The sequence below is a fragment of the Anser anser genome (genome assembly GCF_964211835.1).
Source record: "Anser anser genome assembly, chromosome: 4".
NCBI classification, from domain to species: Eukaryota; Metazoa; Chordata; class Aves; order Anseriformes; family Anatidae; genus Anser; species Anser anser.
The window spans coordinates 65,017,093-65,042,954 of NC_139724.1; the positions used below are offsets into that span (position 1 = coordinate 65,017,093).

General features: G+C 36.2%; 1 protein-coding gene across 1 annotated transcript in view; it reads left to right on the plus strand.

Annotated features, from left to right (window-relative positions):
* The window catches only part of SLC2A9 (solute carrier family 2 member 9), a 106,065-nt gene that overhangs the window by 42,546 nt on the left and 37,657 nt on the right, over window positions 1-25,862 (plus strand). The window contains exons 7-10 of the mRNA XM_083836272.1: window positions 4,690-4,877; window positions 10,551-10,661; window positions 20,777-20,878; window positions 23,105-23,180. Coding sequence (XP_083692398.1) covers window positions 4,690-4,877; window positions 10,551-10,661; window positions 20,777-20,878; window positions 23,105-23,180 — 477 coding nt within the window. The remainder of the gene's footprint in view (window positions 1-4,689; window positions 4,878-10,550; window positions 10,662-20,776; window positions 20,879-23,104; window positions 23,181-25,862) is intronic.

The window sequence follows — 25,862 nt, forward strand, 5'->3', positions numbered from 1 at the left end:
CTAGTAGTATTGCAATAAAATGGAACAGCTTTCTGACTAACAGCATTATTTATAGGCAGCTTCATTTGGACACCTGATGTATTTCTTTTGAAGAGTACTACCGCAAAAAGGAAGTCTGTATTTTCAATACAGCTACAGTAACGTGTCATGTAAACCAATAATGGAAATCTGTTGGCATCCTAGCTTGCCAGAGCACCATAACAATGTTATGTCTTAAGGATCAAATAACTTAGACATAATGTCACAGTAACATCTGTTGATGACGTACAAAATCTGTTAATTTAGTATGTTCAGTCATACATTTAAACTCCCATAGTTATGAAAGAAACATTGCACCAGGTACAACACAAAGTGTGGTTTTAAAATTCTTAGAGAGATGGATTAGAGTTGCTACCTTTTGATGCAACAGAAGAACAAATCTGTCTCAGATTTATAAAAGCAATTAGTTAATTTTTTACAAAGACCTTCACAGGGCCCACATGTATAGGAGCCATACAGAAACCAAAGTTACTACAGGAACAAATTGCTGTAAATGCAGTGTTTTAAGTGAAGTTGTTATTACTGACAAAGTTCATATATTTCATTTATTTCACATAAACATTTCTGTTTATGTGTGCTTTTTATATGTCTCTAAGCATTATAAGCTATGCTTATTGGAAAGGAAGACACAACCATGACTTCTAAACTTGCTGGCTTATGGCAGAGGCTCCACCTCAGATGGTTGCTGACTGCCAAAAGCTGGAGTGATCACAATGTGTCTGCCTTGTTTGTAAGCTTTTCCTAAACCTCCTGTCTTTCAGAAAAGTTGCTTGGTTTACTGGACCTATGGTACAACTCAGTTTACCAATTCCTGTGTTATTTGTGGGTAGCATGTGGTTATTTGGTTTTATCTATACATCTTGGCTAGTTTCAAGTGGACCTGAGTAGGCCTATGATAGTCTGTGAAACCAGGTGTAAGAACAGGTAAAGATGTAATCCCAAACAGGATGCTAACACACAGAAGATCTCTGAGTTTTTTTACTTACAAGAATGAAGTGGCACATGGGAAAAGCCTAAAACCATTTGCATGCAGTTATATTTACTTAATTGGAATAGCAAAATAGAGATTTATTCTTAAACTTGTCTATGTTACATGTTAGTAGTTAATTAATATTTTGCTACATTTAAATATCTGTTTAAATCTCTTCTAGCAAGGTACATCCAAATTATTCTTCTGACTATACAGTACTGTAATAAAATCTGTGGTATGTGAAAACACTATTTTTTCATTTTGCCAAATATTTTTATGATGTAAAGTTACTACCAGCAAATTACTACTTATCTGATTCAGAAGTACTGAAGTTATCTTTCTGCGAATGCTGAGGCAGACAGTGAGGCTCCCTGTATGTCCTCCACCACTCAGAGGAGAATTTTAAAGACACTTGGTTTATTGTACTTCATAATCAGTGAAGTGAACATGAATGGGAAACAGATGACAATAATATTCATACAGTATTTATGTTTTTTTTTTTAAAAAAAACAAACTTTTTTTTTAACAGCATGAATTATTATCCTAGCTACTACCTGTGACCACTCCTCTTTGCTTCTGCTTCATTATAGATGGGGTTGGCTCTATTCTGTAAACCGCAAAATAGAATTTTGATTCTTTTAAATGTCTTCTTAAAGTCTGCATACTAATTTTAACAACTGCTTCCTTTGCACAGTCATGGAAGTACTACAGTGGGGAAAAAAAAATTAGTAATTCCATGTGTGGCAGAGTTCTTCAATACCCAGCTTCAGTTAATTTAAAGGCCTGGTTGGTTTTAAAGATGGTACAGATTGATTTGGTCCAGACCTTTGAACCACCTCCAAATGTTTCATCTTAGCTGAGATGAATAAAAACTAGGGATGTAAATGGAAAGGTTTCCTATCTCCTTTCCCCTTGACTGGAACCATCCACTTCTTTTTCTATTTATAAAGTCAGCGTACCAGCCTTTGACAGCTGAGTATCTAGGACCTTCTGGTCCAAGAGAATTAAGAAGAAATCTGGAAAAGTTTCTAAAGTTGCTAGAACTATAACTCCTTAGATGTTTTTATGCATGAGGAGGATACAGACATGGCATCCTTAAAGAAAGAAGCAGACAATAATGGAGGGAAATGAGTTACTAGGAACATCTGCTGTGATTCTCAGTGCCAATAATGCATTGGTTTAAAACGTGAAATAAATAGAATTGAACTTCACAAATTAAAAGACCTTCGAGTTTTCCCATCTCCCTGCTAGTGCAGAATTCATTTCCATATTAATTATGTATAAAAGTGTGATTCTTACTATACTGAAAAAGCATTAATGAAAGAAACTTGAATGTAGTGTGTAGCTGGAAAACATGTTTCCAAGTTTTAGTGTTGTCTACTGAAAACTATGCATGAATAGCATAACATTTTCTTAGCATTTCTTGACTTGTTAATTTTAAGTATCTGTCAAAGTTTCCTATTGGCATTTACATTTCTGGTCCTAACACCAGGTGGGATGAAAAGAAAGCAGGTGTCTATATATAATTTCCTGCCTTTCACTCGGTAATTTTTGGTAATTGTTTTTGTTTGTTTGTTTGTTTTTAACCTCCTGGTCCCTCTAGAGATACAGCAGGCTCCCTTGTGCAGAAAAGACAGATTGCTTCCTTTTTACTTGACTGCACCTATATTTTTGACTTGTGTGCCCTACAGGAATGCAGAGGATTCTAAGGACAGGAAAAATAAAGAAAATTGTGCACTGACCTAATTTACACTGATGAAACAGATGCTTAAAAATCTATGAGAATAATTTCAAAGAAGAGTACTGTGGTGTATGCCTTGTTATTTTCATCTTTATCTGATTTTTTTTTTTATTTAACAGTGCTCTAATAATACTGAAAAAAGTGTAATTTAACCATAAAACATTAACTGTAACATACTGGAGGCATGCATTGTTCTAATTTTACATTTCCTGTCATAGCCTTTAAATACATAACACTCATTTTAACAAGTGCTTTGTATGTCATTTAATAAGTGGGCAGTGACGCAAGGACAAAACTCAGAAGCTTAAATTCTTGGTTCTGAGGTCTGAATTTGTTACCTCATTTCTGATTATAAGGCCTAGGTGAAAAGATGGCTCTCATGCTGTCTCAGGGGTTTTTAAAAATTCTGACCTCCTTTCCCAGGAGAGAAACGAATATCAGAATAAATGAATGTCATGAAATGACTCAGCACCCAGAGGTGGTGAATGTTCATCCCTTAAAAAAGGATGCCTCTTGTTAACCAGAGTCACATAGGGCCTATTAAAATGCAGTAGAAACGTTAACCACATATGAAACTCTTGGCCCAGAGTTTGAGTTCCCCTTACAGCCCAAGCAGAAGCCAGGCAGAGTGTGCAGCATGGTGCATTCACCAAAGGGATGGAGCAAGCTGCTCTGGGTTGACCATCAGCTCGTTATGTAGCCTATCCCTCACAACATCAAAACAACGCTACTTGGCCTTTTTCCCTGCTGGGTGAAAAACACAAAAAACCTTCAAAATCTGAATCCAGGTGTTTTAGTCTTGACTAATCAGTGTATTCGGCTTCCTTGACTATCCATATCCTTTCTGTGATCCAAAAGAATGGAAACTTAATGAAAAATATGAAGATTATTTATGTGAAATACTGTGCAAAGCAGTGGATAAGACAGAAATGGATTTGGCTCTTATGATAAATAAGTCAATTTATTCACTTAATAAAAATAACTCATTATTTCCTTTAGAAGAAACATCTTTAAATGACCTGCTGTGTAAAGGACTGTTTTTTGAGTTAGCGTCCTACCGGGTCACAAAGGCTTGTTGCAAGGGTTTGTTTAATGTAATTGTTTCTCTGCAGTCATTCCAAGATGATGAGCGTTTTAAATATCACTTAAAAAGCCAACCCCTGAGGTATGTTCATAAAATTGTGATGAAAATGTCATTGATTTATACCTTATCAGTAAAACGGAATTGATGGAGAAACACCACCTCCATTGGGAGGTATTCACGTGCAGCACCTTTTGGAGGAGGTGTGAGATGGAAAGATAGGGTTGTTTGGTTATGTTTACCAGATAAATTCACTCCCATGTCTCCATTGCTGACAAATAGAAAGTCTTGAACTGCTTTGGATAATTCTTTCTAATACTAAATATATTGAAGAAGTTAATTCTTGTCTATGTGCTATTGAAAATGAGATAATATGAAGACTTGTAGCTATTCCTTTCAAATGCCTTCCCTTTTTTTTTTTTGTTTTGACAGATTTGCCAGATTCTTACATATTATTACTACTCCATCCTGTCTATCTTCAGCAACAAAATCTGCTATATTGTTTGGTTTGCAAAAGAAGCCATGTCAAATAATGTTAAGAATTGCTTTGTTATTAAACCTTTTTTTCCAGTTTATACAAGGCTTTGACTCTGCTCTGGACCTTACACTGTATTACATATAAAATAATGTAAGGAGAGGTCTGATAGGGTGTCAAAAAAATGTATATTCTTGCAGCTTCAGAGACCAATTGCAGGGATGAACCAAATCATACCCAAAATGGAATCATATTTTTGGCAGAAGAATAATTAAGTTGGATCCCATGTATGTAACCTGTTTGTCTCATGCACTTCAATTTCTTTTAAATGATTCTGTTATAAGCACCAAGTGTCTGGCCTAAAGTACATTCTCTGTTTGTAGCATTTCAGACCTTTCTTGGGAAAGATGACGTGTCTCATGAAGTAGAAGAAGTTTTGGCAGAGAGTCGAGTCCAAAGAAACACCAAATTAGTATCAGTACTACAGCTCCTGAAAACCCGCTCTGTACGATGGCAGGTCATTACTGTGGTCGTCACTATGGGCTGCTACCAGCTCTGTGGGCTAAATGCAGTAAGTGTCCTTCTTCAGGTCACATGGCATCTTCTGGGGTGTTCCTTTCTTTTTAATACAAGGATTATATTATACCATACAGCAACCTCTATATCTTTCCATTTTTCGTCGTTCCTTATTAGTAATGGTTTTGTTACAGCAGCATGTGGGAAGGCCTGGAGAATGATGTATCAGGTTTTTTTGTTTGTTTGTTTAATTAAGAAAAGCACTGTTGCATTAAAGTTGATGAAAAAGATAGCATGCATTAGAAAAAAAGGGTATGCATCTTCTGTTTCCGATATTTGGATCCTCTGTTTCTGTAAATATCTGGTCTGGTATGCTTTGTGTTTGTTCATGGTAGGGTAACTTTGTCCTTTCAGTAGATATTTCTGCTTGGGATAATTCAGCTCTGAACTTACAGAAGTCAGAAAAAGTGCCTGTTAACAATTTCAAGAAGTCGAGCTGGATGGTTAATTTTGTTGTTGAATAAGCTGCATTTCAATCTCCTTTCTTAGAAAGGAGCAAAAGAGGAGAACAGAATAGTCAATAGAGATAAATCCAATTGACTGTTAATGTGGCTGAGGCTAATGGATATCAAGGTCTTATTTTCAGATTTTTGAGCCTATAACATCAGCCAGGACAGAGCCATAGACTAATTTAGATTGAACGGGATCTTTGGAGCCCATCTGGTCCAACCCCCCACCCAAAGCAGGACTAACTTCAGATGTAGCTCAGACTATCAAGGGCTTTGTACAGTTGAGGTCTTATGGATCTACAAAGGTAAAGAGTCCACAACCTCCCTGGGCAACCTGCTCTAGGTGTTTTCACCACTTCCACTGTGAAAAGTATTGAGACAGAATTTTCCTTGGTGCAACTTATGACATCTGAGTTAAATGCTTTACATTGTATGACGTGAATGTTCTCATGAAGTACCTCAAAGTGAAGAGGGTTTTCATCATAGTTGAAGGGTATTAATTGCGTATACATGGAAGGCAATCTTATCACTGCTGAAAGGAGCTCTGCAAATGTAACTTCACACTGTGGTTTTGTGCATTACAGCGTGCTTCAGCTAGCATATTTATTTATTTATTTATTTATTTTTCCCACAGGGCTAATCAGTGATAATAAGTGTAAATGCCTCTGATCTCTAAGTTAACTAGTTCAGAATTATCTCAGGTATCTGTATATCTTTAAAAATCTTAATACAAAATATTTTGTTCAAGACCTTTGGAAGGATTAGAATGATTAGAACTCCGGTATCAAAAAGATATTTTAAAAGGTACTAGGAAGAAGTAAGAAGTTTTTTGACACTGTGGGGTGAACTATAAAAACGGGTATATAGATTTTAATTTTTTTTTAGCCATGGATTTCAGTGCTAATGACAAGCTATTGTATTGCTCATTGTGGATACTTTCAGAGAAGAGAATTGTAATTATCTGTCATCCAGTCTTTCTAAGGTTTATCAGCGTATAAGTGAAATGAAATGACACTTATAGTAAGAAACGAACTGTTCAAACAATGAAGCACATTTCCTAAAAAAAAAAAAAAAGACAACAGCCAAGTCTTAAGGGGAAAGAGAAGAGTTTTGTGGCTTTGAGAATATTTATTAAATGACAGAAATTGTCCAGTATTCTTTGGCAGAGCAGAACCACACTCATAGCTTGAGTGTGTGTGTGTCAGGGGTTGAGACGTACAGACCAAAATGAATGCAGAAGTTGTTTTAAAGTATCATTAGGGGGTTGTTCTCTGAGATCACGCCTCAGAAAAACTGCTTTTGTCAGGAAACCTGGGTGCCAAGTTGGTTATTTCAAGCCTTATCTTTTTATTGTTATTATTTTTACTTTGTTTCTCCAACTGTATAATGCCACTAAACATGAAAAAAAAAATTCACACAAAATTTACATTCTGAAATGGATTGTTTAACTTGTTCATCCAGAAAAAAAAAAAAAAGGCAAATGATGAATGCGATCAAAGAGAAGTAGTTGCGCCGCTCAGTTAAGAGCTTAGGTTTCAGTTCCTTGTCTCTTCTGCTCGGCTGTTGAGACTGACCTTGATAAGTCACCTGAGGCTCAGAAGTTAAAGGACAGGTACAGATGTGACAGTTAACTGCTGAACCCGGTTCTCAGTTTGTCTGGCTGTGTCTAAGTCTCCTGCTGGGTGTGAGTCACTGTCAGCAAGGTTTAACTGGCTGCAGAAGCATCTCTTAAGTCATAGCTCTCATCCTTCTCTTTGTCTATAGTACCCTGTTAGTCAGTCTGGTCTTTTCAACAACTGCCATCTGGGTAGGGCATATGGGAAAGTTGGACCTCTTTCAGGGGAGAGTCTCAGGTCACTCTCACGGGAAATTACCAAATGGCAGACTTCTGTAATCATCCTGCTGGTATCTGAGAATACTTACTTCATTTTAAGGTTTTAGTTTATAATGAAAAAAATTGTTTTGTTTAAAAACAGTACATTCATCAGTTTCTACATGGAACAGAAATAATGGTGAAGTCCTGATCATATTAATCTATTCAATTATAATGGAATGCCAGACAGTCTGACCTAAATTGAAAAAAGTAAATGAATCCGTATCAGTCTATTTTCATCTGATAAAGTTTATTTGTGGCACGTAGCTACTTTAGCCAAGGTTTTGTGTTTCCAATGGCAAGAAATCATGCTGTGGATGGGGGTTCATGCAGAAATGTATGTTTTTGTATGAAAAAAAAAACACAAAACAAAACAAAAAAACGTAGTGTGCTATTCAAGCTTGCTTTAGAGAAGACCTGGCATCAAGTTGTAGGAAGGGATCAGTATGCATACAGCATGCAACATCATATGCATGTGTTGTTGCCCATCTTTTTTTCAGTGATTTATTTTCCCTTTTTGAAGGGAAGAATTGAAGTCTTCAGGAAGGAATGTATGTAGGGAGCTGAATGAGAGAGAAAGACTGCAAAACGGAGTGAGTGCTAGAGAGGTCCCTGCTGTGAAGAAGTTTGGTAACATCACTGATGGTGGTATAACACATGCCACTTTAAGCTAAGAGTTTATAGGAGTAAATCTTATGGTAAGCAAAGATAACTTAACTTTCATGCAGCTACTTGTATGCTACAGACAGGAATGCTGAAATGTCTCCAAACTCATAGAATTCAGACTGCAGAGATGTAGCTGTTTTCTTATGGCAAACGTTTAACTGGCTGCTATCGTGAAGTGTTGCTTCAGTCTGTGAAGAAACAGAAACCCACCATAAGAAGTCAGATGTTCCTGTATTGATTTGAACTAGACAGCAGTTGTTTCTGCGTTTTGGTACCTTCTGCCCCATTTTCCACAGATGTTTCATTGCAAAATGTTTAGCCCAAACCATTCATTAACAAAAGCCATGTTAAAAAATAACTTAAGTGAAAGTAAAGTAGTCATCATTAGTCTAGTAAATTTGTCTCGGTTATATCCTAGAATAACGTATTTCCTTTTTTAATGATACACAGGCTGAAAAACATTCACTTTTATTGTTTTTAAATGTGTATATCTTGTTAATTTTTACCCTGATTTGTTTTTTGTGCTGTTACAGATGCTAGTGAATGCAACTCAGAACCTCATCCTGTCTTCACTGTGACAGTTTTTTAATCTAGCTGTTTTACTACTACTCTTAGGATCGATGATCAGTCATTTTTCTCTGTAAAGCCACTTGTGAAACTTTCTGAGTTCTGGTTGTAATTTTTTGGCAAATGAATTCTGGAGTTTTCTGCTTAAGTGACTCTTTAGCATCTTTTTTTTTTTTATTTGTTCTTTTTCAAGATCTGTATACCTGCAATATTGCCATCATTTTCTAGAAGTTCTACCTGCTATGCAAAACTGATAACGAGAACCAGATGTCTTACATAGTTTCTAATTTTCTTTTTTTTTTTTTTTTTAACAAACTTGTTAACTTGTAGTATGTGGAAAAATGAAATTTTTGTGCTACATTGTTTTCCTTGTAATCACTGGATAGGCAGATGAGGAGGGGTGAGTAGGATGTCAGAGTAACAGGCCCCAAAATTTTTGTTAGGGGTGACAAACACTTCAGAGGGAATTGGAGCTGATACTTTGGTTTGTTTCAGTCTGCGCTCTGTTTCAGCAAGCCAAAGAAATGTGTAATTAACACCAGCACACGTGACACGAAGGCAGACTGCTTCATATAGCAAAACTTGCTGCTATCACTTACTGTCCCTGCATCTGTTTTGGTGCCAGCTGATGTAGCAGTAGTGGGCATAACATTCTTAAGTCAGCTTCCCCTTTTCTGTAAGGTGGTATAGGTGAGTTTTCAGTCCTTGGTATTTTATTTTGCTTTTGTTTTATGTAAGATAATATGGATTTTCTCCTTTGGTCCAGGACAAGCAGCTTTGCTGTAGGGTTAGTTGGGAATTTAGAATTACTGTTTTTTAACAAAGCTACCAAGTTAGCGCTTTGATGAACAGATGTAGCGTGTGCATAATATGCTGGCAGACAGCAGTGTTTTCCTCTTGTGATAAAAACACTTTCATTCATCAGAAAAGCCTTTTCTTTAGCAATGCTTGCCCTGTTAAGGCTTGTCACATGGACAGCATATGGAAAAAATATCACTGCTGTTTTTATGTTTAGTGTCATCACTATCTCTGCCATGAGTTATCTCTGGCTTTCAATTTTGTTATCACAGATAATCAACTATGTGTTACAAATTCAAGGCTTTTTTCTGATAATCAATTGTTTCAATTGTTATTCATCCCCTCCAGTGAATCTGTTATCTTTTCTCTCTCCAAGTCAGTCTCTCCTTGCTTGCATGGATTTGGCAGCCAAATTTTTTGGCTAGTTCTTTGTTGTAACCCCAAGCCCAGCATAAATATTATATGGTTTTCACACTTTGTGATGTGAATGGGTCTGTGATACTTACCAGCCTTTTTATTTTGAAGTATTACCACTATATATTCTCTCTCTGGATATTGTCACTGGGTATGGTTTTATTGACCAAACAAGAATGTCCTCCTCTAAGTTGGCATACTTGTGTTTCTGTCTGTTAATGGCAGGTCCTTCTAGCCTGTGGTTCATTTCATCCTAAAAGCTGTTGTTTACTGTTCACCAAATGACTCTCAGTCTAACGGTATCTTTCCTCTCTGTTGATAATAAAGAAAGATTACGGTGATTACTTAACTGCAGATGTCCGTGTTGCAGTGAAGTGAAAGATAAATCTCATACCTTCTGTCCAGAAAGCAGCAGTTTACATGGTGCCTCTCACTGTCTCTCTCTCTCTCTCTCTCTCTCTTTTTTTTTCTTTTTTCTTTTTTTTTTTTTCCTGTTCTGGCCTCCGTTGCTACATACCCATAAAGAGTTCTGTAATGCCACCCAAATTTGGTTTTTAGGTGGTGTGGCTCAGCCACATGAAACCTTTTTGTATCCTATTGTTCAAAGTGAATTAAAGTGAGTTTCTTTGATTTACTCCTGAAGTGAATTAGGGCAAATTGAGTTAAAGCTACTTGTAATTCTGTCTGAGTCTCCAAGCAGAAGTGTAACAGTGTTGTGACTAATCCACCTGAAATTTGCACTTTCCCTTCATTTGCCATCCTGGCCAGCCCTCAATCATTCAGTAGTGCTCCGTATTTTAACAAGTCTGATCTCCGGCAGAAGAGATGCTTGAACTGAATGTTAATAGCTTATAGTTCAAGCCACAATGATTAATATCTCTTTTTCTTCTCTCTGATATAGATATGGTACTACACAAACAACATCTTCAATGAAGCTGGGATCAATCCTGAAACAATTCCATATGTTACTCTAAGCACTGGTGCTGTTGAGACTTTGGCTGCTGTTTTTTCTGTAAGTGTAGTTATAGAAGTCCATTAATGTGCTTAATATTTAAATGACTGATTTTATTTCCTTATACAGGTTGAAATTTTGAAGATTTAGTGTAGTAACTGAAAATATATATTATTTCTCAGTTTAACCCGTAACCCAGTTGTGCTTTGTATGAGTAAGGAGGAGGAAGGCTGTAAGAGCAAGGCCCAAAGAACCATAGGTAATAACTCATAAATTACCTGCTAGAGCGGCTATTGTAGCAGTTTATCTTAGAGTCTTCCCATGTACTTGCTGGAAAGGATGCAGTGTTGCTGGTGAAGGTTTGGGCATAGTACAGGAGGGGGCATTGAGTGTGGACTGCAAAAAAAGAAGCATGTCTGTTCAACATGTTCTAATGACACTTATTCTGTAGCAACTTATGAACAGTGCAGGAAATTCTTCAGCCATTTAAAATATGGGAGTAAACGTTTGTCACCTGGCTCACTGGAAAAGCCAGCACACTACAACAAAATTGTCCCTTGTGTTACATTCTGCTGTCTCACTCACTGAGGGCGAGCAGGCATCCTTTCATAATACATGAGCTCCTCGGTAGGTAATGTACCTTTACTATGTGCTGAACATAGAAGACGATGTTACAAAAGGTACAAAAAATTATCCATTCACATTCTTTTTTTTTTTCTTTTTTTTTTCTTTCCCACTTCAAAATGGAGAAATTGATTAGGGAAAAGTATAGGTTAAAAAAACAATTTAAAACTGGAAGTTTCAGTAGGTGACTACACCACTGATTGCTAAAGGAAATTCATTTCTGTTTGCACTGCAATATATAAGAAACAAAGAACAGGTCTTTGGAACAGAAAGTTTCAAACAAGCAAATACTCTTTCCATTCCTTGCTAGAACTTTTTTCGTATCTTCATATATTCTATACCAAGTGTATTTGCAAAATACTGGATACAGCAGACAAGCATTTTTAAATGTCAGAAGAATGGCTTCAGCAAAAATACTTTCCAGTGGCAGAGCAACTGCTTATGACCTATAAAATGTTAAACTAAGTCCAGCTATCAAATTTATTTTCTTATAGTCTAGGACATAAGGAATCTAAAAGGTCACAAATATATTTTTATTCTGGTCTTTGTAAATTTCCACCAGTCTGTTTTTGGATAAACCATCTACTTTTTACTTTTTTTTTTCAATTTGGGGAAATAGTTAAAAATGGAAATCCCTACCTCTTACAATTTCTTCTTTGCATACTCCAGAAACACTTCTTTCTTACAGTAATTTAAGTGAAGAATACACCTCCTTTGTGGAAACAGATGAAAATTACATGGACATAATTCCATGATATTAAAGCCATTCTATAAATAGGGTCTGTCATCTTCAGTTGCTTCTGTGCTATCAGTTTGTGGAGCTTATTCAGAGCACTCTGTTCATACATAATGAGGTGGTTGTGTCTACCTTGGTTCCTGGTATGTGTGGTAACCTTTTTATGCATGAGAAAAGTATATTTAATATTTTTTCTGTTCACTCTACTTTCTGTGCCTCTAGAAATGCTGATGTATTAATATCCCCGCCCCCTTCAAATTTGCTCTTCCAGTTCTAGAGAAAAGCCTTAATTTTATTTCAGTAATCTTCATAGATGTTTCATTGCTGCTGTTTGAAGGAACAATATCATGAATTCATTTTTTCAATGGAAAGTTTTGCAGCTTCATATTTCTATGAATAAGTTCCTCTAAACTTCTTTCATGCCTAGAACAAAGGATGGGAAATTTTCTTCCACTTCCAACTTCTCAGCTGCAATTTTTGCTGTTTAAAAAAAATATATATATATATGTATATATTTAACAGTGTTAAATATGGAGTCAGGTGTGTATGTCTTAACGACATTGCTCAGAGGGAAAAATGGGAGAAGCAGGAGAAAGTGAGGAGAAAAATTAATATTCCTTGTATATTTTTATTGTGCTTGCCAGCAGAGACTAGACTCTTACTAAAAATTTCCAGGGTTTCAGTAAATACTCCTTCTATCAGTAATGGTAGAATCATAATCAGTAAACAATAAAAGAATAATTTTTTTTGGTAAATAGAATAGCTTTTGGAGAGATCCACAATGGAATCATGTACTGTTTCTGATCATTATATGTATGTTAGATAGTCATCTGCAAAGACTCTGAACTTTAGTGGAATAATTGGGGTTCATTCATTGATGAGCCCTGAATAAAAGCCAAAGAAATAGATGGAATGAAATATTGAATAGACTTCCAACTGGGAGACATGTCACAGAGGGAAGACATCTAGCTTGACACCATGCTTTGAAGCAGGATACAATATAACTAAAACATTCCCTGGTAAATACTTGTTTATTAGAAGTCTGTTTTTTAAATTCCACAAACTTAGTTAAATTTTGGTAAGAGTGGTTACTGTGCCTTTTTTGTATTTGTCAGTAATTGAGGTTAGTTTAATTTTGTTGTCCTATTCTTAATGGACAGAAATAACAATTTGCCAGTCTTTCTTCAATGTGGTAATAGACTGATAGATAGAGACAGAAGGAAATTTGTGAGAAGATTTCCTAAACCACCGTAAAATGAAAGGAATCTTACTCAGATTAAGCATCCTGTTTCCATTTTTGCCATCTGTGGCACCACATTTGGTCTTTATGTAATGCTCATGGAAGGAGACTAGCTATGACTACGTAGAGAAGATTATGCCTTAAGCATTTCCCATAAGGTGTTGCATAAGTTTTTACCAATGTGCCTTCCAAAGCCTCTGACAGAGACAAGCCGTGCAAAGTTTTTTTGCACGTGCAAGCCGTGGAATGAGTTAAAATATAATTCAGTAGTAGAACACAGAAGAACATAGGAAAAGTCTTTGCCATATCACAGAGAAGTCAAGACAACTAGCTTTCTTAAGCATGAATTGAGGGAGATAATGTTATTCTACTCTGGGATATCATGAGAAAGGGGCATTCAACTTTTTCTCTGTTTCCTTTAATGTTAATAGATTTTAACATACAAGAAGAATTTCTTGCTCAGAAAATAACACATCTTAAGACAAGGGTATCCCAGACACATCAGTAAGTGTCCTCATCCCCAACCCATTTCCTCCATTGTATACAAAGGGTAATGCAATTTGTCTCCATTGAAACTCTGTGGCTACACTGGTGTCAGTACAGGAAGAAATACCTTCCAATAACAGCCAGTTTGTGGTAAGTGAAAAAAAATGGGTGGCGAATAGTTTCATCTTGAGGGTTCTTAGGAAGCCTTGTTGTAACGTGACTTTTAGTGAGAATTGTAATGCAGTCCTGTGTGACATTGTTGCACTAGATCAGAATCAGCCTTCATCTACCCATAATCCCCAATAGTGTGTAAGTAGAGGACAATGCAAGAATGGGGCAAACTTGGCATTTCTCCCCTTTGCTCCCCTGGCTTCTCCTGACCCTGACAATCTCCTGCACAAGGAGTACAAGAATTAGAAGGTAATATCTCAGTCTTTAATAACCTTGATGGATTTTTTTCTTTGTATTTGTCTAGTTACTTTTCAACTTTTTAGAACCCACGGCATTGTAAGGCAGTGAATTTCCCAGTGTAACAACATATTTTATGAAAAAGTCCCTTGTGTTGAGATTAGAGAATATCAGATACAGTAGGTGTGGGCTGTATGAAATCATAACAGTGTGGATGCTCAGTTAACTGCGAAACTATCCTTAGAGAGGTAGCTATCAACACTTCACTGCCATACAAAGAAATATCTAGTGAGATCTGTCCTGGGTCAGTTAGTCCTAAAACTCATTAGTAATGTGGGTGAGGTAATAAACAGCCTTTTATAATCACCTGCTTCATCCAAGCTCACCAAGGCTGAGAAACTCAAAAATGTTTGCAATAACTATAGAAGATCTAAAAAAACAGGGCTTGTGGCCTGAAATTGGTGCGATGAAATTCAGCAATGAAAGGTACACAGTGCTGTATGTTGGGAAAGAAAAAATTAATATGCACAAAAACAAAATGTCATGTGGAACTGTGTCAAAAGGCTTGCTGAAGTCAAAATCTATCATGTTTTTCATTTTCTTTTCATCCACTCAGCTTTCTCCCTGACAGTGTAAAAAGTCACACTGATCTGCACTGAACAAATCTGTTTTGACTGTTCTGACCACCTTAGTATCTTCTAGCTGCTGTCAGACTGTTTGATTGGTTAATAATTTATCCTAGTACTTGGGAGACGGCAAGAGTCAGACTCTGTCTTCCTTCTCCCCATGTAATAGAAGGTAGGTGCTCTGTCTGCCCAGATCCAGTGCTCTTAGACGCTGCCATTGACTCACAAGATTTCTGGGATTTTCACTAATCAAGGTTATGAAAGCCTCATTTTTACTAATAAATTTTGAGGTAGAAAAGGCTGATTTGGTGGGAAAAGTGACCTGGCACTGAAGACTGTTAATTTCATCCAAGAGAAATATTTATGCAGCTCATCATCTATAATTTTAAGAAACTGCAAATAGTTGCCTCCATGAACAAACAGTTGGCTTCCAAAATTGCCTATCACACTAATCTGTTTTGCCTATGTAATATTTAAATTTTGTGAAATTTTAGATGATTTGCTTTACTCAGACCGACAAAAGCATTAGTGAGCATGTCTAATAAGTAACATGAAAAAAAAAAAACCCTCAATGATTCATTTAGAATATAAAATACTGAATTATTTTGTATGCAGGGAGTCACTAATTACTCCCTAGTTGCAAATTCATCCTCATTTCACAGCTTCAAATGTAAATGTGTGGAATCTTTATGGAGCAAATTTGTGAGTGGAAAAATGCGTGGATATATGCCATTATATTGGAGAAAAGGAACCATAAAGAATTAGTAGAAAAGAGATACTGACCAAGAAACTTCCCAGACCATGGTATTTGCCGACAGCTGCAGTGTAGGCAGACGCGTATTCACTGCAGGGTGAATCACAGATTGTGATCCTGTTAATGCATACAAGCTAAATCCAGAAATGGTCAACATAATAATTTTTAGATGAGGAAATTAGTGTTCTTAATGATTTTATTACAGCTGTGTACTTCTGGATAGGCAAAATTACAGGTGAGGAAGGAATGGTGTAATGACTTCCAGGAAAAAAAAAAAAAAGCCTCCTTATGGAAGTCTACCTTACAATAACACTCCTAAGTCCTGAGGGATGGTGGGTTAGAGACTGCATTTCTTTGGTACAAATCCTTCTGCAGGTTATATTCAGAAACTGAAAATTCTAAAGACATCTGCTTTCAAGCATTGAAATGGTTTTTGATTTTTTTTTCAGTCTGTTCAGACTGATCTACATCAGGGCATTCAAATACCATCATTAGAAAATAAAGCACCAGCTATGGTAATCTATCATGGACCTAGTCTATCTTTTAGAAATGTGTACTTGGCACAAGACAAAACCTGGCATTTTTAACAAATAAATCATAAACAGAAGGACCTTTGCTTCAAGAATACCTGTGTTTTGTTGAGGGGATACAACAGGAATTATTGTGTTTTTTTGTGTGCTGCCTAAGAGCTGTTCCCAGGCACTACTGAGGCAAAGGCAGCAGGCCAGAGCAAATCCCTACATGGGCTGCGTCTTGGTCGTGATGGTTCAACAGGAGTTGCATATGGAGACCCTGTGCTCTGTGAATGGAAAAATCCACTACCAGGTCAAGATGATTAAGGATACTTTACTGCAAAATAGAAACTTATAAAGTTCTAAGAAAAACTTAGAAAATCCTTTGCTTAATAGTGATCCCTATAATGGTACCTACAGAAGATGTGAGGTATCATCCCGTTGTGGCATTAACATAGATACAGGTAGTGATGTGAGAGGCAAGGAAGGCACAGACTGATTTAAGGTTTGCACTTATGTGGTGAAATGCAGTGCTAGGCCACTACAGTCCAATTTAGGGGCTTAAATAAAGCACCCTGTTTCTTTGTTTTGCAATTGTATGATTCATACAGCAAAAAGATATACAGAACAATAGGAATCAAACCCCATTTGTAACCCCCAGTCTCTTGTTACTCTCCTTCTCCTGGATGCAAGATACTATGCACCGTGTCATAAATAGACATGACAGCAATGTAAATGTGATTATTCATTTCAGCACAGCTATTTAAAATGAAAATAACACAGAGTTGTCTTGTTGCATTGTCTGAATCTAGACATACAGTCTTGCTTAGATCTATACCCAAAATACATGAGAAAGAAAGTATGGCTACTCTATGGTAACATATAGATCGGATTTCTGTATAGAGGTGAGAAATGAAGAAAATCTAATAGGGTTTTCTTAGTATGATTTGGGGCCAGGAAAAAAGTAAGTAATAGATCTCCCATTTGGGCTGTAAAACTCGCTTACGTATTCATTTTTTCCCCAGCTTGTCTGATCTTTTTTAATGCACTCTGCTTTCATTGTGTCAGCCCCAGTATCAGCAGCTGACTCAAGTGTAAAGATTGATGTTTGCTTTTTAAACTTTATTCACAAGTGATTCCTGCCAGACAAAAGAAAGTTATGTTAACTGTTAACTTAGTTTGCATATTGGTTGCCTTATTATCAGCAAACATTTGTGTTGAGAGAGTTTGATTGCAATATTTTTTTACACATTTTCAATAATTTCAGCTGTGTTAATTACCATGACTCTGGGTATAGGTTTCTACAAATGCATGTTTATGATCACACTTACATAAGTATCAGCATACACAATTTGGCAAATAATTCAGTGCGCTATCACAGAAAACTGTTGTAAGATTCTTTTTATGGCTATACTTGAGCATATGCTGAATTTCTTGTTATTTCATTTACTCTACCACATAGTATATTTTGACTTGTTGCAGGTCTTCAATAGGTAAGTGTTGGCAGTGCTTACCAGTGGAGCATTCAGAACTATAAATACTTGAAAACTGGTGAATCATTTTCTACTTCCTATGAGTCATAAGCATCTTAGTGGGTTTTGCAAGATAACAAGCTTTGGATTTGTATAATTAAAACCAAAAATGAACTTGTCGTCTGTTTACAATCTTATGTACTTTTTTTTTTTTTTTTTTTTAAACCAGGGAATCTTCAGGGTTTATTTGAGCATTTGTTTCCATCAAGAAAATGGGAACAGAAATTTGAAATACCGATGCATTGTCATAGGTTTTCTTAAGAAATCCTCAAAAATAAATTAATTTGGGAACTAAATTTTAGTTAGAAATACTGTTAACCTACACAACTTCATGGAATGGCTGCTGAAGCATCTGTGTACTTAAACAAATCAAAAAATCCTTTTAGCCCTGATGAAAGATGGGGCCTTCTGAGAGGCTTTTCTGGTGTGGACTGGCTCCCGTTTGAACAGCTTTGACCTGTTCATGGTCCCTGGATGCTTCTGCTTTGCCTCCTGACTGCCTGCATCCCTGCTCAGGCCAGTAGCAAAGGCACAGAGCCATGGCTTTCCAAATGCTAGTGTAGCTTTTCACTGTAGCACAGCCGTGTAATTCATGGCCAGGCAGGGAGCATGGGTTTGGTTGTTGCACTTGGCTTATCCTGAGCTTGACTCAGTGTAGAATCCCATTTCAGCAGAGACTCATTTGAATCTGTGCCATAGGCAAATGTCTGGGTGTTTTGTTTGGTTTGAATTGGTGATGCAAGAGGTGGGCCATGCATTTGAACAAATTAGAGGTTTCCTTAGCTTTAAACTGGAAATAGGTTGTTTCTCCCTATAACTGGGAAAGTTAAACATGTCTAATGGAGAAGCCTTCTTAGTCAGTATTCTGTAGATTTTGTAGAGTTGTTAGTGTGATTTATTTAGGATTAACTTTGAAAATGATTATACAATTTCCAGCAATTTGGGTACATCACAGTATCTGTGTGAATAAGTACAAAATTGCTGTTTACTTTCTCCAGTGGACAAAGTTGGTCCATTCTATAAATCACAAGAAATGCCACCAGGAATTATAGTTGCAAATTCTTTAGGGCAGAAACCACAGGAAGCACCCATAGGTTGAAGCATTCAAGTTCCTCAGTGCTGCTGTATTAAATAACAATGACTCTGTAGGATGATGAAAGATTGGGAAACCTGGCATCAGCTCACGGAAAAGAACTGTTTCACGTGGATTTGTTCTGTTGTCTTCCCCACTCATCTCTGGATAAGATAGAATTTATATATATTAGCAAGTATTATTCTCTTCTGTAAAAAGCATATGGAACTTGCAGATCTGCTGTAACTGTGCCTGTGCTTTGCTGCTCTCAGTTAAAACTGGGAGTTCCTCACCAACCCACCTAGATTTCCAGATATGTCCAGACTACTTATTCTCAATGTATGTAGGCACAAGAGTTTGTACGTATCTCCTTGGAGTCCTCTCTTACTGGGGTTTGCTTTACCTTGAGGTTGAGAGCCAGAAACTGTCTAGCACTTTTTTCCAAATTTTGCTCTGTATATGAACCATTTTTCCTCTGAGAGAAACATTCATCCTTCATGCCTTTTTAATACAAAACCCACCAGCTGGTGTAACACTAAGATTGTTTAATCACAACCACCAGTCTGTAATTGAAAAAGTAAGGGAAAGTCACTGGTATGTCAAATTACATGTGCAGCATCCATTGCTGAACACACTGCAGAAGTCTCCATCTTCTAATGGACCCATTGGATAAATTTACATCCTTCATGGTTATAAAAAATGTCTCTTGGTTAAGTTTATGTGTGGCCACATGTATTTGCAAGATGGATTCATTAATCAACGTTCAAAATATTTGGCATCTTGTAGGGTTTTGACAGCACAGCAGCTGCAGTTTTAGAACATTTGGACTCCATGAGTACAATGTGAAACCTTAATAACATCAGAGCGGGTCTATTTTAAACACTGCTCTGAAATAAATTATGTTATGGAATCTGTGGTAACTGTCAAAATGAGTATATTTCCTCATTTAAAGAAATAAGGAATGCTAAAGCTAGCTGCAGAGCTGCTAGCTGTGTTCTGCCATGTCATGGTACTCTCTGGTGTGGAAGTCCACCTCTTCAGGGTAATGAGGATGGCATGTTTTGAAGCCTTTTCTAAAGACTGCTGGTAAAACTGGCGTTGTGGGAGAAGTGCTTACACACGAGGCATTTCCTCCTTGAACAACTGTGTGCTTTCCTGTAACACATTTCTTCTAGATGCTCACAGTGGAAGTGTATGTTGTCTCCAAAAATTAAGGGTATTGCTCCAGATTTCATTTTATTTGCTCATTTAATCTTTTGCTCGAGGGATGTCTGAAAGAGGGATTTCAGTCTCTAGCAAATAACAGTGTGACAGTCACATGATTCTGACTTTAAGTTATTCAAAATGATACATTATGGGCTTCGTAAAATTGTTTTATCCTTCTCATAGCAATGCCAATTGTAATTGATAATTATGGTAGTTGTCAACGAGAATAGTGTACTAGAAAACATTATGATCTAAAATAGGTATTAGCCTATTTTAATGAGTCTGACTAGCAAAGAAAATTCAGTTTCATGTTGCAGCTTTTCAGGAATCTTTTCACTGTGTTCTTTTCTAACAGAAAAGTATTCAGATTTTCTGACCATTAACAATGTTGTGTTATCTTAAGGTGTTAAATATAAATCCAAATTGTGCATGAATGCACAGGTATCTGTTCTATAATCCCTTGTCCTAGTGAGGTTTTCTGATGGATGGATTTCATTTATATGGCTATTCAAGTGAAATCTAGATGATGACTAAATGTTTTTTTTTTTTTTTTTTTTTTCTGAATTCAGGTGAACCAGAAATTAAAAACAAATTTTAGATTAATAAAAATTATTTAATCTAAGCTAAAAAGTTTTTTTGCTTAAACCTTTCAAGTTTATGTTGAAAGAGATGTTGAATGAGCTGTTGAAATTAAGAAACAGTTGAAATGCAAAAGCAAGGAAGTAATTTCTTTCAAAATACAATATTTAAAAATAGTATATTTTAAGAATATTATTATAGGAATTTGGTGCAAATTTGTAAGCAGTTAAATCAATGTAGAATTGTGTAAACATAATTGTGTAAACATAATTGTCAGGAGAATTATGAACATAGCATAGCTGATAGGTAGTACAAAATCAATTTAGTTATTTTTGGTTTTGGTCTTCATACTTACCAAAAGAGCATATTACATTGTCTGATGCCAATTTTTGTTTTCCAGGGCTTAGTTATTGAGCGACTTGGACGCAGGCCTCTTCTCATTGGAGGTTTTGGGTTGATGATTGTCTTCTTTGCAATTCTTACTGTGTCTCTGACTTTACAGGTAACAGTACAGTCATTAGATATTTTTGTTCTCTCTTTTGTCTATTTTAAACACCAGGTACTTGATACTTGTTTGCCTCAGTGTTCCTCTATAAGCCAATCCTTTTAATTGGTTTGATGTAAGGATTCAAAGGTCTGTCTTTTGCTTGTTTATAAATCTGGTGTTTTCAAAGCACTGTAGTTAGCTGTAGCAGGTTTTGCATTAAGAAACCATAGGGGCTTTGGAACATTCATCTCTCATCAAATGAAAGACTCAGGCATATCATGAACTACCATGAAGACAGTTTTACCCATAGTTGGGAAATGTTATATTCTGTGTTTTTATCCTTGCTTGTAAAGCAGTCTTCTTTCATACTATTTCATCATTATACTTAGGCTTGGATAAGTATCCATGTTTACTCTTCTATCAAGTCACATATTTTTATTAAAAATATAAAGACTTGGCCTTTGCAGAACATCTGCTCTTAAGTTTTCAGATGTTATTAGCAGTTAGTTCTCCAGCTCTTTCAAATGGTCAAAGGATAATCATTAAAACAATCTAAATACCGAGCCTAAATCATTTTTCCTTGTTTAGCTTCCATTTTCATAGTCATGTGGTTTCCTTCGACTTTTGAGGGCCTTTAAGATGTAAAACTGACAGTTTGGAACAGCATGGTTTTGGGTGATCTTTCAGCAAGCTGTTTTTTCTGCTGTTGTTGATTTCCATGTTTTTCCATTAATATGACTTTCAAATCATACTTCTTGGCTGAAGAGAGTCTGTTTTGATGAGCAGGTGCATGCAAGACCATTGCAAAGTTTTATATGACTTGCCTGTATGTGTAACACAATAAATCTTTACTTCACATACCTGTCATGACAGCTATAAGACAGCTCTTCAGAAGAGAGCTGTTAATGCAAGTTTTGTAAGCTGAGTAAAAGGTGTTCTTCCAAAACTTTTAAAACATAGTTTTATACATGAGGACATTCAGCTATTGGAAATCTCTGAAGTTTGAGTGCCTTTCTGTTTTACTTCTTTTCAGAAGTGTCTCAATATCTTAAATACTAGAGGGTACAAATAGGCTTGATCTCAGGGCAGTTTGTATCTACTCTGTATTTGCACATTCCCTTTCTCAGTGCCTTTAGAGTCTGGATGTGAGTTCACTATAAGTCCCACTACAGATGGGAACTCCAGAATGTGTAATTTCAGTAGGTTTACAAATCACTTTCTTTCTGTTAATGCCTAGGAGACCACTAGCATGTTTTCTGCATAATAGACAGACTATAAGAAAATGGGGGTCATTATTTAATACTGAAATAAATAATTACTTATTTTACAGTGCCACTTAAGGTGATGTTACAGTTATATGTACCTTGATCAAATTTGCAAAAACAGTAAAATTCTAATAAAAGCAGTATTTAATCTTTGCTGATGAAAAAAAAAAAAAAGAGAGAGAAAGAAAAGGGAATCCCTGAGTTTTTCCTTACTTAATAGTGTTCTTATTAAGCATTCATGTAGATAGTTAAGAAAGAGAGTCCTGAAAACTCAGTAGAAATCATGCAGAGTATTTCATGTTCCTACCATTTAGAGGTATGAATTGAGATAAATCTACTTTGAAGTAAAATAAAAAGATTGCCTTGTGAGGAAAATAGGTGATTCCATTTACAAGTCCACTAAAGAACCATTTATATCTTGTTCGCTTTTCCCAGTAGCTGTTACTTGCACACATGACCTTCCTTGTCTGCAAAGTAAGGTTATGGCTAAAAATGCCTAGACTGTGGCTTTCATGTGCTATGTGAAGATTCAGATACAGCTGTCCTAACCAAAGGCAGCCTTCCATATCTGGACTTCTGCCCAGCCTTTAACTGGAGAACTTAGAAGCTCTGTGGATCATCATAGCTGCTCTTTAACCATACTTGAAATATCTGAGGAGGACAGAGGTGCAGAATCTGTGCAACAGAAAGAAAAAACTCTTTTCCAGATTGGCTTGAACCTTAGCACAAGAAGTTGTAGACCTTTAGAGTTGTGACTTCTGTGGTGCAGGAGGTTGGCTAGTATTTCTCTTACAGAGAGCAAGACCTTCTATCCAAATAATCTAATAAAATTCTACAGAAATGTTGTGATTTTCTAAAGTAGTCCTAGACTAAATTCTGAAATAGAGAATGAATTGTGGAAAAAACTATTTCTGATTTTTTAATACTGGAGATAAGTACAATATACTTAACATGAATGTCTTTCTTTTCTACCCAGAAAAATGTGCATTGGCTTCCTTACCTCAGTATATTTTGCATTCTTGCAATCATTGCATCGTTCTGTATTGGACCAGGTATGTCTATTTTTCATGTTTCTTTGTACATCAAAGCCCAGCTATTCTTGCACTGGCAGTAATGTTTACAAATTGCTTGTTAGTAATATCACTTAATCCTTGCCTGAAGACCTCAAGAGGTGTAAGACAAGGAAAGGTAATAGCAGCACACAGTGATAGCCACATACGTAATAAAAACCCAAGTACACACACTCCTACTTAGCTGTCAGAACTAGTGCCTAAACTGCAATCAGTACCAAATTATAATGTTGGCAATTATTGTAGGATTGCTTCTGTTTTTTTAAATATATATATAGAGAGTCTAGTAGCTAGGTGTTCATTTATCAGTGCTTATGTTAGCAGGTTAATGCCAGTAGTACACTGGGAGACCAGTGGAGGGAGAGGAGTGGAGCAATTGAATCTTGCAATCCCCTTGTCCTTCTGTAGGTTCAGCTAAGTCTCTAGTATTACTGGTATATGTTTTTTTTTAGACTGAAGTTTTTTAAAAGGGTTTTGTAGAATAGAGCTGCTCTTGCTATTTCAGTACCTAATGAAAGTTAAATGTTGACTTGAAATTTCTGAAGAACTTCCCTTCAATTGTTTTAAGTAGCTTAAATAATTTAAGTGCAGCTACTTATAGTATCTTTCTTTGTTTCTTCCATAAAAATCTGTTGAAGTGAGTTCTAATTTGTTGCATATTGCAAACACGTTCCACCAGTTTTTAGAATCTGCAGATCAATATGTTCTTGTGCGTTGTATTTTCAGCATCTTAAAATTAATTCTCTACATTTCTCCTTTACCTCAATATTCATCATAATAGATTCCATTTTTCTTCACTTAGCTTCACATAGACCCTTGCTGAGACTATTCAGAACTTCCTGTTTTACTTTCCACTGTCTTTGGAGCAAAGTATCTGTAGATATATGCAAGATCGACAGCTTTTTTTTAATATTACTTGTTTTCTCCAGATTTTTTTTTTTAATATATCTCCTTCTCTGTTTTTCACCATGCTTATTGTTTTCAAAGCCAAAGAACATTGTAATGTACCAGCAGCTACCTAGTTGGCTTCTCCACCTCTTCTTTATACCCGACAGTAGTAGGAATATCTTGATAGTATTGAACATTGCTTTGCTTTTTATGAAAAATTTGGTAATTGACACTTCAGTGGCTGAGAAGAAATTACAAAGAATCATATCTCGGCTCCTCTGCAATTCAACAGCAGATTTTTAGTTGACTTTTAGTGGGGCCAGATTTATCTTCAGTGAAACTTCTCTGAGAGGGGTTATTTCTGTTTTGTTTAGTGGGGCTTAGGAGCTCTGAACTACTTTCCTACCTCTCAGCTGGGAGCATTTCTCTTTCAGAATATGAAAGCAATTTCAATTATTGGCCATGTTTTAAGATGGATGAATGAGTCTCTTGATGCTGTTTAATCATACAAGAATCTATCAGTGCAGAAGAAGAGAAGGCCGAGTAGGGCAGCTGCACTTCTTTTTGTGCAAGCAATGATATTTAGGTTCCAAAACTGGAACCAAACTATTGTACTGGTCTGCCTAGGTAGGTTGGGCCAACCCCAACTTCCAGAATTTCTGAAGCAGAAAGCACCTGAGAGAAACTGTGCCAATTTTGTACTAATGGCTACAAGAGGACTTGGACCTTAGGATATCTTCATGGAAGATTGAAGTTACTTGGCAAATCTCAGAATTTGCTGGGTTTCTTAGTGTGAAATATTACTTTGTATTGCTATTCTGTGATCTAAAATTTAGTTGAATAACTAATCAAACTATTATAAAACTTGCTAATTTTTTTTTTAAAAAAAAAGACAAAAATGCTGCTGCAGATGTAAGATTGCAACTGTGTGTGAGGAATAAGAGATGAATTCTGTGGAATTACTTATCCTTATGTTTCCTTAAATAAATGAAATGCAATACACTGAACATTTCAAGATAGATCAGAATTATTCCCTAACTGAAAAAAATTTCAGTGTTTCCTTCAACCAAGTCAAGTATGGCACTACAGTCAAAACAGTAATATTTTGAGTAAAATAAATACAAGAATGAAAAGATTATTCTGAGATTCCAACATAAGAAAATTTGGAGTCCAATGGATTTCCACATTTTTTTGCAGTTTCAAGGATGTCACTCTGCAGCTGGTCCTGCAGCTGCATTATCATCATTATCATTATACCTTCTCCCATTGTAGCCTACGCAGGTAGTACTTACTGATCAGTGACCAGCTGCATGTATTTATTTCTGTCCCAGTGTGCAAGACATTGTAACATTTTTTGGTTATTAGTTAACTCACATACAGTTACATAACACATTTCATTTGTTCATTTTCCATAAAAGGAAGGGCATAATTAATAAAAAGGCATAATTAATTCACAGTAGAACAAAGAAAGTAATGATTTGCCTGGGTTAAATCTTCTCTTTCTGAAAGACCTCTATTAGATGGGTAGAGGTGGGCTTATAGAAAGAAGAAGATCATTACCCACAATCCATATACTAATTAATTGATCTGGAAAGACGGAGGAATGAACCTCATCATGCTGTTGTGTAACAAAGATAAGATACAATTCAGCCAGGTTTCAGAAATTTGAGCGTTAGTGATAATCTGTAATGCTGCTTTGAAACATTTTGACAGCATGCCTAATGAGTTCACTGGAACTCTTCCTGTGATCTTAGCTTCAAAATTTGTAAAATTTAA